Genomic DNA, 12,006 nt, shown 5'->3' on the forward strand with positions numbered 1-12,006 from the left:
CACATCACTGCCAAAATCTAATCAGTTGGTCCTTGTGTCATTTCTCACTTTCCCTGAAACTTTCATCCAAATCCACGAGTCAGTTTTTGAGTAATGTTGCCGACAGACAAACAGAGAGACAGACAGACAAACGTATGCCGATCGTCACATAACTCTGCCGCGTTCCTTGGCGGAGTGATTAAATAAGCTGAAGTATAACTTGTTGTTTTCTGAATGCAGATATACACAATAGGACACTAAACAAAAAAAAAAAAGATGTTTGCAAATAATGACTCCAAGGTAAATCGCAAGCGTTAAATCACATTCAGGTTACGTCCCAAAGCATGAGGCATCAACAACGGGTCACATGATCAAGTGAAACAGTGACTTTGAAAACAGTTTTGTAGAAGTTTTAACTGATTATTTTTTCACCAAAGTGTTTGTTTTCTTGTCGTCCACAGAAACGCTCCCAGTATGAAGCCATACCCTCCTCCAAAATTGTACATTATTTGTGAATATGCTAGTGAATGGAAACAGAAGAAGAGAGACTTGGGACTTGCTCGGCCTGAACGGAGAAGGTGGTGGGGTCTGGAGAGTGAGTGTGTGTGACTCTGTGTGCGCTTGTGTTATTAGATTTGCTTTGAATGGAGCCGGTGTGGATGCCTTTCTGTGTTTGGATGCGTGTGATTGTTATTAAGCTGGTATTCTCCAGGCTTTTATTTTTTATTCCTCTAGACTCCTAGTCACCAAATAGGCACCATAACGTCTTTGTTATTCACTGTACTGGCTTTATAATCACTAGAAGAAATAATCAAGTATTTATGTTTGTAATTACACCCGACGTTAAGCAGAATATTTTGTTATATTTTCTATCTGTGGTATTTATTTGTAGCTAGAGGTCATATCATTTCTGTTTTTTAAGTCATCGCCCACCCATACTGTTGACTTTTATTGGCCTTGTGGTTCTCTGAGATAGCCAAGGATTTTTTTTTCTATCATAGCAAGCTTTAACACAATCATTGAAATGTTTGGTGAAATTCCTGTACTGGTATCCTGCTGGAACAAAAGAAGACATATGCAAACCATATGCTTTACAGAAACATAAGCTGAAATGTTTTCCATTTTTGAGATTATTTTGGCTTTTTGTCTTTATTAGACAGCAGAGTAGAGGTTGACAGGAAACATAAGGAGGCAGAAGGGGACCGACGACTCAAACCGTGAACTTTACAGTTCCAGAAAATCCTCCATTCGACTCAAACGTTTCTGTACCATTCCACCGAGACCCCGACGTCGTCTGCTCTCACCGTTACCTACCTTGAGATTTGATTGTACAGTTCATAAGCTATTTTGTTTTTTGTTAAAAAAAACTTTGATTCGTGAAGCAATCAAGCTAAAAATAAAGAATGAAGTTTTGAATTCCTGTAAATGTAACAAATTGGATTAACTGTAACCCCGATTCATATCAAATATTGTGATTTTTTTTAAACAAATGAGAATAAAATTTATATACAATCCAGGATTTTGATTTTTTTTTTCACCTGTAGCGTTGATGCTGAGGCTAATGAGCAGAGAAAAGCACCATCTTCCTGTTTGTTGTTGGTGTTATTATCCTTTGTGTTACTGTAGAGAAGATATGTGTGTCAGTTTTTTAGCTAGGAGGCCATATTTATAGATATAATATCTCAGAAATACAACTTCTAGAGTGATGCAATTTGGTGAAGACTGTAGTAATTTCCAGTATATGTATGATAACATCCAGTAAGGCAAAATTAGCATCATATGGTAACAACTTGTAACTTTGCACATACAGCCTTGGAAAAAAACATCATTAGACCACCCTTGTTTTCCATCCATATATGAACGCTTGCAGGAACTTTTTAGGAGTCTCAACCCTGCCATTGTTTGAAACTTTTGCACTTCTTTCCATTTTCAAGGGTCAATAATTAAAATTTTGGCCTTTGCTGAAGCTATTCATGCCTGCTAGAAACAATTTTGACTGTGTCCTCACTAAATTTAATGGCTTTAATAGTTACATTTCTGGAGATATTGAACCCGTAAACATGGCTTCTCGCTAAGATGTTTATTAATGGTGAAAATACAAGCGTTCCTAGATCTGAAAATACATGAAATTCTCAAATGCAGCCAAGGTATTTTCACAGAACTTCGTTTTGGGTTCAAAATAACAAATGAATGAACTCTGAGATGCTGCAGCAACACTAATAATCTGAAACAACCACAGTGCAACCTCTGCAGATGCAGCACAGAACATTTGTCTTGCTCATGAACGCTGTGTTGCTTCATTGCTTTTGAAAGGCTAGTTAAGTCTGGAGATCATTTCCTGTCAGCGGTGAACTGTATCATAACCCGGCTGCTCCAGAGGCCTTCAGCTTTGATAGCTGACCTTCTGACCCCCGGCAGGCTGCTGTTAGAGACTGAATGCATTTTAGTCTGCATCTATTAGCTTGCATTTAACTGCCAAGTCTCTACGTTTGGATGTATAGTGAATGTGTTTGTGTTGCTGCAGACGACAGATTCGTGTTACCGCAGCAGCCGCCGGGAGAGAGTTGGAGCCTGTTAAAGTTTAATGTTTGGTTACTGCATGTGTCCCTTGTCAATCCTCTCGGTTACTGCGGCCTCCGGTTTGGCCCTTTAAACGAGTCCTTCAAATCCCACGAGCAAATCATCACCGGGATTAGAGGAGATCAAAGAGGGTGAAGGTGTAACTGCATCTGTCTGACCTCACGTTAAAGATGATAAAGCAGAGGGCTGCAAATTCAATTTCCAGAAGTGTATTTCAGGAGTTTACGAGTTGGTCTGTATCTGCTCCAGGTGTGCTGCCCTGCATCTGTTGGAGATGCATGTGTGAATTTCTATGCAATGTTGTGCACATTCTGAGAGAAAATATGATTGTCTGCATTCCTACTTGCATAAATGTACAGAAATAAACGATGGAGAAAGGCTACTGCAGTGTGCGGTAAAACTGCAGTTCAGACGTCCAGTCTGAGTGGAAAACTTTGCTGCTGTTGTGATGATAGGCCGGCGATGCAGGGGACCTGGCAGCAGTCTCCGTGGCAACTGCATGCATGGCTGAAGAGTGATATAGCGTCTCCACACTGTGATGAGCAGAAAGAGTGAAAAGAGAAAGGAGGCAGAGAGAGGGGGATCTTGGTTTCATGGTTTTTGCAGGGGGGAGCTAGCATTACATGAGAGTGAATTAGGAGTGATGACATTGTTTGTGAGCAGCAGCTGAGTGCACCTTTACATCTTCCCAAGAGGCTGGGCGACTATTCACCTGTCCGAGCCGCCGCAGATGGAGCAGCCGGACAAAACGGGGGCAGACAGATAAAACCCCATCCAGAGCTGAGCCTGCGCTGCTGTTGACACTTTGATATCTATAATAGGGCTCAGGTTTCCCGCTTGTTTCAGAGGAAATTAGGGATTGATTCTGGATCAGACGGGGGGTTCTGGGTTTCCACTGTCAGCCAGGATGTGGATCCAGAGGAAACACTGTGATATCTGAGGAAAGTCCACCAAGATTGACATGGATTAAGGAGCAAATGATTTCCAAGTATGCAGCCTGCATTACTTCTAGCTGGAAAGTGTAATTATCTGTGGTAAGAGGCAAAAAGTGTATCTTTTCTTCATGATTTTATAACTGCCAGTCTTTTGTCAGCATCTTGCCAATCTGAATGTATCTTTGAATATGTCTAAAGTGCTGCTAAAACTGTGGGATTTCTGAGGTATCCACCACTTCTACAAAGACTCAGATGGAGAAAAAGTACCCAGCAATTGCAGGAAGAGAGAAAGGTAAGTCTGTCAGTGGTTTAACTGATGCTACAAGCAAAGAATTAAACACAATGATCTCATAACTTTGCTCCAGTTGGTCACTTTGGGTCAGTTAATATTTCCCAACACTGACTGGAGCAGAGTGGAGGTTTGCTCGGCATGCAGACCTGCCAGGACTCGCTCCGCTCTGTGAAAAATGCTCCCACTTGTGCACATGCCGCTGAACACTTGCATGCTGATGTAATGCTTTTTCCCCAGGTTGTGTTTTTGTGTTTGTGTGCCGTTGCCTGTAGTGCTCAGTAGCTGTTTGTCTGACTGAGCTCTGATGCTCTCATTTAGGCTAACAGCTACCGGCAAAACAAGATATCAGAGGATCTAAAGTGGACTAAATTTGAAGTTTAGCTCAACTACTTTACACTTTAACACTCTAAATTTATTACTGAATGATAACACAATCTACTCACACAAAGCTGCAGTGAAACCCAACCTGCTTTCATAAATTACAAGAGGAATGATTTGAAGAGAAAGTGTTGATTCATTTAATTTGAATGCATTTGTGCGGTTGCAAACAAACATGTAGGCCCTCCAGTTTTGTGATATTTTCTCCTGTCTTTAGGGCCAGGACCTGGGCGCTATGGGCTTCCTCCCACTACTGGATTTGTTGGCCACGACTTCACAAAGGCAACCAGCCCTGCCTACTCCTTCCACGGGAGGATGAGTGATAATAGTGAGTTTGGCCTTTTCTATTGCTCTTAATTCTGATTAGTATTAGCCACATTTGGGTATTTTAGTTATTAGTCAGCTGGGATAGGCTCCAGCACCCCCCGCGACCCCAGTGAGGATAAAGCGGTGTATAGAGGATGGATGGATGGATGAAGGACTTTTTGCTTTGCTCAGAATTTGGTTTTAAAGACATAAATCTAATCATCGCTAAAGGCAGTACCATCACACACATTACACTTTTTTTTTTGCATACTGTAATGCTACATCTATCTCTGAATAAATGTATCATAAATCTAAAATGCATCAAAACAGCCAATTCTGTCCGTTTAGATTAGTGTGATGTAGTGTCATAATAGAACCACTAGGGGGAGACAACACCTTAGAATCCTGTAGTTAGGTCAATATGTAATTGAGAGACTTGGAGTCCATGCGATAAATCTTGTATACACTCTTATTAAAAGTAATAAAATAACAATTTTTATGTTCATTATAATCATGTCTTTACAAATTCCATAATTATTTAATATAGAAACAATCACTTATTAATAAAAAATGACTGGATATCATTAAAATTTCAACTAAATAACCGTCCGAGTTTAATAACAACCACCTTCTAATTAGCTAAACAATAATAAAATGAGCTGATTCGGAAATTGTTTTGTTTTCTTTTTATCAAGTTGAAATAATCATGACATATTTATTTTTTGGCAATATATCAAATATTATATGGCAAATAGCAAATTAAACAATTTTCAACTAAGTTACCCATTGTCAACCCATCACAAAAACACCTCGCAAGGAACTGTGTTAATTCCAGATCACATGACCTGCTCCACATGTCATTTCCTCCTGTAGAAAAGACTGACAAGACTCCAAGGCTTTGTGAGTTATTTAGTACAAAATAGTGTGTCAAGTGCGGATTTATCGCATGCCAACAGGTTTGCTACAATATCTTTATTAATAACTTTTCATTTCCATTTTACTCAGTTGTATATATAATATTTAGACGAATCTTTCAGTAAAAATGCCATGTGGTGTTTGGTCATAGGCAGCCATGTTAATTTTAGGCCTCAAAACAGGAAAAAATGTCAACTATGATACAAAAAGTCCTGCAATTAGATACTGACCCAGCTCTCATATTTTCTTCATCACTTTTATTTTAGCCAGGCTTTTCAGGACAATTTCATGATCAAACCAAATTCACAGAGAAGATATTAAATTAATCATGAATCTTTCTGTTCAGTGTACTGTGTTGATTCCAGTCCCGGGCCTCGATATCATGTCGATGCAAAGATTACTCGCTATGGAAAGGACGGCACGCCTGCATATTCAATGCTGGGCAGAATGAAAGCACAGAGTGAGTTTTTTTTTTCTTTGTTACAAGCAAGCATTTCTTTCAAAGTAGTTTTTTCCCCCCACATATTAATATATGTTGCTACACTACCTTCTGAATTACATCTTAATCTGTTAGCTCTGTTAACCCTCCTCCTCATTTTTGGGCACCAAAAAATATTGTTTCCTTGTCTGAATGAAATCCACAAATTCAGCAAAAAAAATTAAAAATCTCCAAATTTCTGAAATTTTACAAAATGTTCAGGAAGAAAATTCCAATAATTCCTTAAAAATTTCCCTTAAAAGTTTTATTTTTTAAAAATCTCCCAAATTTGGCAAGAAAATTCTTGTAAATATCTTCAAAAAATGGGTAAAAATCTTCCAAAAAATATCTATTCAATTGTTCAAAAATGTCCCAAAAATATTGGAAATGTGGACATCAGAAGTTTCACTGTGAAAATACAGATTTTTTTCCACATTTTCAAACATTAAAACGGGGCAGTTTTGACCTGCAGGACTACACAAGGGTTAAGAATGAGCTACAGTTAGAGAAAAACATTTGCTTTTGACACGTCTTGAGATCCAGTGTCAGCCGTTGCAACTGAACTCAGCTGCCTACTCTAACATATGGTGCTAATGTGATGGTTTACTCCTCAACTGTTTTCAACAGAAGAGCTGTTCCACACACCTGGACCTGGAGCTTACAGTCCTGAGAAAGCTCCCCCGTGCAACCTGCAGCGTAGACCCCCGTCCTACACAATGGGAGCTCGAACACACTACCGCAGCACCGATGCAGTTCCTGCTCCCAACAAGTACTCTCTGCCTCCCCTAATGGGCTCTCAAATCCCAAACAAACCAGCCAGCGCAAGCTACACCATGTCAGGTAGTTTCAGCACAGGGGGACCGTCTGTGGATTTAGCCAAGACCCCCGGGCCCTGTGGCTACAACAGTACGGACCCGAGTGTTTATCTGACCAAACAGCCGGCGTTTTCAATGTTGGGGCGTCACAACTTACCCAGAGACAGCACCAAGAAGCCAGGTCCAGGAACTTACAATCCAGAGAGAGTCACAGTCCACAAGGCCCGAGCACCAGCCTACTCCCTGGGAATCAGACACTCTGAATTTGTCACCCCACTAGTTGTCATTGTTTCCGACTGAGAAAATGACAAAATAATATTATTCGTAATGTGTGAGGAAAAAAATCCAATGGTCAAACATATATGAATACACATATTTTATTTTGTTCTTTGAGTAACAAAGAACTTGAAGAATCAATCATAACTGAGTGACAAAATTTATAATATCTAGAAATAACATATGCATGTCGTACAAACATAAGCTTAAAGAACAGAAAATGTACAAACACAGAAAGTCATGGGCTAAATAAATAAAACCCAATGCTCGTACAACAGCTCGGTAAATAAAGTTTAAACAAAATAACATGAAAAGATATTTTTTAAAAATGTGCTAAAAATGTACAGTTGACAGGCAGACTTTCCCCATACCGTCAAAAGGTTATCATTCACGGTCGTTTCTCATTACCTCTAAAAAATTGAGGGAATGTGAAAAAACAAAACACACACTATATGTATACACCTATGGGTTTTCTACACAATACGTTAGAACACACGTTGAGATGAATGAAGGAGAGATGGTCAAAAGAAAGCAGAAAACAGCAACGAAGATAGTAGGTATTTTACAGCTGGTTCCCATTCAATCCTTCGGAAGAGGCCTTCTGAAAAGCAGTATGTGTGGCTCTGGGGAGTAAAGCAAGAAAGAGGAATCTGTCAGCATCATCTACAGTAAGTGGTTACACCATAAAGTATATCGACAAGCACACAGCTGAGGCCCTTCCATGCCCAAGTTTCATCACATATTAATGACGCATTATATACACTTGGAAAGACCATGTATATCATGGCAGCACTGTTTTTTTCCCCCAATGACTCATGACTCTGAATTTTCTATGACAGAATCTTTAAAACTCCATTTTTGTTACAAAAAATTAAAAATAAAACATTCTTTTTGGTTCTTTCATAGATTTCTTACAGGTCTTCTAGGAAATAGGACAAAATTTAATGTACTGGCAATTTTCACTTGAACCAGACACGTCCGTCCACGAGCTTCTGGTTGTATCTTTAAACTGCCTCTTGACAGAATTGGTGAAGTTAATATAAATTTGTTGTCTTTCTGACACAAACTTTTTCATTAATCACAGTGTTCAGATTCTCAGAAGAGTTTAAGTCAGGACTTTGAGGAGGTCAGTCAAAAACATAAATTCTAGACTGATGTAGCCATTTCTTTAGCACTTCTGATGCGTGTTTTAGGTCATTGTGTTGTTGGGACACTGAATTGCATGAAAGGCCCAATCTTCTTTCTTTCTTGAAGAACATGGAGGTAATCCTACTTATAAATTTTTCCATTTACCTTGTGTAAAGCATTAAGGTCCTACGTCTACAGGAAGGGCTTCCTTCTTGCAGTGCAGCCTCTCAACCCATGGTGATGTAAACCACACCTGACTGTGGACACTGACACTGGTGTTCAGCCTAAATCAGCTGGGATAGACTCCAGCGCCCCCGTGACCCTAATGAGGATTGAGCAGTGTATAGATAATAGATGGATAGATATTTTTGATCCAGCAGATATTTCCAGAAGACCTCTGATCAATTTATGAAAGAACCAAAATTCATGATTGATTTTTTTCTAACAAAGCCGCATGTATTTCAGTAACTCCATCATTCTGACTTATAGGAGTCACTGAAAACTCAAGACTGCCATGATAAACATGGGCTTTACAAGTGTATGTAAACATTTGTTCACAAATGTAGTTTCATGTCTATCTTAATACAAAACTGGCATGATGCTTCTCCTTTCAATGTAGACTACAGCGTACAAGATGGCCACCAAAATACACAGTTCTTATTCTGTCCAAAATGTAACACTGAGCTGAGCTGAAGATAAAGGCTTCGGGGGGGGGGGTCTTTCATGGTAAACTGTTTTTAGAACAAAATTTCCCTACTGTATTCCCCTAGACACGGTTTCTCTCGTACGTTGCAGCAAAAAGGAAGTGAAAGAATTTTGTTCCCAAAAATACTACGGCATTGACGATATTAATTTGATTTCACTAACTCAGAAGAGTGGAAACATATTTATATCATATTAGGCATGGTACAGGGTGAATCCTCTCTTCTGATCCGTTGGTACTGACCTGGTTTGTGGATCATGTAGTGAATCCAGCCCTGGCTCTGCTGCACACCGAGTCCTCTCCACTCTTCTTCTGTCATCAGGTGGGAGGTGGGCACCAGTTTAGACAGCTGCTTCGGAAGCACAACATGTCTGCGGGAAGGTAAAACACAAACATGACGAATGACCCACTGCTGCTCCTTGAATATACTCGGCCAGGCATGAGCAGCTAATAGTACCAGTTAATGCAATGTTAAGTGTTTTTTTACATTCCAACTGAAGAAAATTAGCCGCAAAGTTCAAGCACAACCGTTGCTAACAGTAGTGTTAGTGTTAGCATAATAGTTAGCATAGCTAGCTGAGCGAGGGGTTGCTCGGTTTCAGCACCGAGGAAACGTAAATACCCAAGTACACACCCACAACTGTCTGCTACTAAATTTATTAACAGCATATAACTACGCTGTTAATAAAACAAAGTTACCCATATGAGGAAAACGTTAACACCATGCTAGAAAAGTTAGCATAGTTTGACGTTAGCGAGCAACCGAAAACGAAATAACGGACTTTTGAAAACGTTTACAAACGTCTCTACCTGTACTCGAACTCCTCGTCGTTGTACTTGTCAGAGTAGAAAATCTGTTTCTTCGACATTTTTCGTCAACGATAGCGTTCGAAGTTGAAATCCAGAAAGCTGTTTTCAGATGAGGTGAAGTAAGTTAGTCTGCGATATGTTCCAGCGCAACAGGCTGCTGTCATCTGCCGCTGTTTTCTAGGGAAAATTCAAACCCCAACGGTTACCCGCAGCCCCCTGATTGGTCAACGCAACGGCACGCGGAACAAACAAGCTCGTCTATTATAATGACGATAAGCATCGCCACTCGGCAGTTAAAAACAAAACACCTTAATGAAGGAGGAGAATTTGCAATCATACAGTGGATGAATATCCTGATGCATATTCTTTGAAAAAGATCTTCCGAATTTATCTTGTAGATTTGTTCCATTTAGTTAAATAAGTCGCAAGGGTTTGATCTGAGGTTAGAGGATGTGTTTGAAACAGTTTTGAGTTTTGTTGAAAGTGAAAATAAAGACTGAGTGAGAGCGCTTCAATTCAGCATTATCTCTGTTACGTAACGTCTACGTACTCTTGACTTCTGGGAGCTGTAGTTTGACACGAGTGTATTCAGAAATACGTGCTAAAGGTACACAAAATTCTACATTTTTTAAAACTAAAACTATGTTGTTGTTTTGTTGTTGTTTTGTTTTTCTTGCTTAGGGTATACCACAGGTAAGATTCCCCCATGAATTCAATTATATTTTTTGTCTTAAATGTATATTTTTTTTCAGTATCAATAATGTATGTACACAAGAAGTGTACTTAGATGAAAAGAAAAAATGTGAGATGTAAAATCCTACGAACTGGCCTCTTCTCCTACAAGCCTGGAAAAGAAGCTCTACTGAAAATCTTCTCTCAATGAATTATTTTGATTAATACAAACATGTTACTTATACATAAACGCAACTTAATTATCTTTTTTTAAATGTTGCTTGAACTTTAACTGCAACATAAATGATAGTTGACATGTTTGGAATGTTTTTATTTTTGAGGGTTAATTTTGACTAACTGATTTAGAAAATGTGGACAAAATTTTGCTATATCTTTATTATTAGAGATGTTTAAATTCCTTACAATAATCTAAAATCAGCAGTCACCAGGGATGCTTAGCCTACATTAACAAGACCTAACCAATCTGCTATAGTATAAAAAATATTTGTAATGTTTGTACAAATCAGTGGATAATCTTCTGTGACTCTCAGGTTCACAGTAGAAAAAAGTTTAAATATGTATAATATAAAAACAACAACAACACAGAAGCTTGTTTTGTTCTAACATAATATTACATCAACATACATTGTATTACAACCTCGTTTCAGTTTCCTCAGACGAGTGTAATGATTTCAGTGCTAAGGATAAGTAAGGCCAGTATCATCTGAGAAAAGCTCTGAAATGACAAACAAATCTGATTTTTTTTCTGTTATGTTTTAGCCATCCAGACTTATGGTGTCACCACAACATTTTGGGATTAAATAGTAAGCTTGACTTTTGGCAGTGATGTGTGGGTACATCCTCATTTTTCCTAATGTTATTTGAAAGAACACTCTGAGCTTAGAGAGCTAAAACATTGCAGTTAATTAGCAAATTAAAATGTAGTTGGAAATATTCATATGGAAACCTAAGCCATATGCATGGTCGAAAACATTTTTTTCGATCACATAAATGTAGAGTTTGGTCTGAAAAATATAATAAAGCTTTGTATGAGTTAATTTATTGCACAAATTTGATCTTATATTTAGATTCTGTTTCATCCCAGGGCCACTGTACATTAACGATCAGTTGCCTTTTATATCTTCTATACTGTTTTCACAAATGTCTTTCTGTTGTCGGTTAATGATTTGTAGCCTAGTTTCCTCTGCTGCAGTAAGTTGTTCTAAGTTGTAATCACTGTTGTGAGGGTAATGGCTGCTAATGAGTGGTGGTCTATTCACAGCAGGGTTTGTTCCACTTGTATATGCAGTGAGGAGGTAAATCTGTTAACTCTTCATTTACAGAGTGCAATTTGTGATTGACAATACATTGATGCATCCAGTCTAGTTAAGTAATCTATTGGTGTCAGTGCAAACTGAACTACAGTACCACCTTGTTAGGACTGTACTGCGTTAATTTACTTATGGATTTAGTTTTCAGAAATAAAATCCACTTGTTCATTTTACTGCTGTGTGTGACTAGTGTGCAGTAATTTATCAGAAAAGAAAGGGAGAAAACGTACAGAGAATCCAGCTTCTGGTGCATCTGTCAACATGCATCGATTACATCTGGTTTATCAGTAACTTTTTATGCCCGGCAGCAAACAAACAAGAAGCGATTGGCTGTTTGGAGGAAGGTGGGGTGATGGTGGTGGTGGTGTCACTGCATTTCTCATGGTGGTGGGTTTGTGTATCTGCCTC

At 38.8% G+C, this 12,006-nt stretch overlaps 3 protein-coding genes across 3 annotated transcripts in view; 2 read left to right on the plus strand and 1 right to left on the minus strand.

The window, feature by feature from the left end:
* The window catches only part of cpamd8 (C3 and PZP like alpha-2-macroglobulin domain containing 8), a 46,650-nt gene extending 45,154 nt beyond the window's left edge, over positions 1-1,496 (plus strand). Inside the window, exon 44 of the mRNA XM_051947459.1 lies at positions 441-1,496. Coding sequence (XP_051803419.1) covers position 441 — 1 coding nt within the window. The 3' untranslated portion in view covers positions 442-1,496. The remainder of the gene's footprint in view (positions 1-440) is intronic.
* Positions 1,497-3,924: 2,428 nt separating this feature from the next.
* Positions 3,925-7,006, plus strand: odf3l2b (outer dense fiber of sperm tails 3-like 2b). Its single transcript, XM_051947680.1, has 4 exons — positions 3,925-3,973; positions 4,382-4,492; positions 5,732-5,871; positions 6,496-7,006. Exons 1-4 carry the CDS (start codon positions 3,925-3,927, stop codon positions 6,976-6,978), a joined length of 783 nt encoding a protein of 260 aa, XP_051803640.1. The 3' UTR covers positions 6,979-7,006.
* Positions 7,007-7,039: 33 nt separating this feature from the next.
* cks2 (CDC28 protein kinase regulatory subunit 2) lies at positions 7,040-9,798 on the minus strand. The gene is made up of 3 exons (XM_022213911.2): positions 9,596-9,798; positions 9,029-9,156; positions 7,040-7,577 (listed from the first exon to the last, which is right to left on the minus strand). The coding sequence occupies exons 1-3, from the start codon at positions 9,652-9,654 to the stop codon at positions 7,534-7,536; spliced, it is 231 nt and encodes a 76-aa protein (XP_022069603.1). The 5' UTR covers positions 9,655-9,798; the 3' UTR covers positions 7,040-7,533.
* Between the last annotated feature and the right edge of the window lie 2,208 nt (positions 9,799-12,006).

Source organism: Acanthochromis polyacanthus, chromosome 4 (genome assembly GCF_021347895.1).
Source record: "Acanthochromis polyacanthus isolate Apoly-LR-REF ecotype Palm Island chromosome 4, KAUST_Apoly_ChrSc, whole genome shotgun sequence".
NCBI lineage: Eukaryota > Metazoa > Chordata > Actinopteri > Pomacentridae > Acanthochromis > Acanthochromis polyacanthus.

Excerpts from the sequence above, each read along its gene's own strand:
- cks2 (XM_022213911.2), bottom strand. The coding sequence starts at position 9,654 with ATGTCGAAGAAACAGATTTTCTACTCTGACAAGTACAACGACGAGGAG. Across the intron at positions 9,157-9,595 it reads GACGAGGAGTTCGAGTACAG|ACATGTTGTGCTTCCGAAGC; the intron begins GTAGAGACGTTT and ends ACCTTCCCGCAG. Across the intron at positions 7,578-9,028 it reads CTACATGATCCACAAACCAG|AGCCACACATACTGCTTTTC; the intron begins GTCAGTACCAAC and ends TTTACTCCCCAG.
- odf3l2b (XM_051947680.1), top strand. The coding sequence starts at position 3,925 with ATGCAGACCTGCCAGGACTCGCTCCGCTCTGTGAAAAATGCTCCCACT. Across the intron at positions 3,974-4,381 it reads TGTGAAAAATGCTCCCACTT|GGCCAGGACCTGGGCGCTAT; the intron begins GTGCACATGCCG and ends TCCTGTCTTTAG. Across the intron at positions 4,493-5,731 it reads CGGGAGGATGAGTGATAATA|TGTACTGTGTTGATTCCAGT; the intron begins GTGAGTTTGGCC and ends CTTTCTGTTCAG.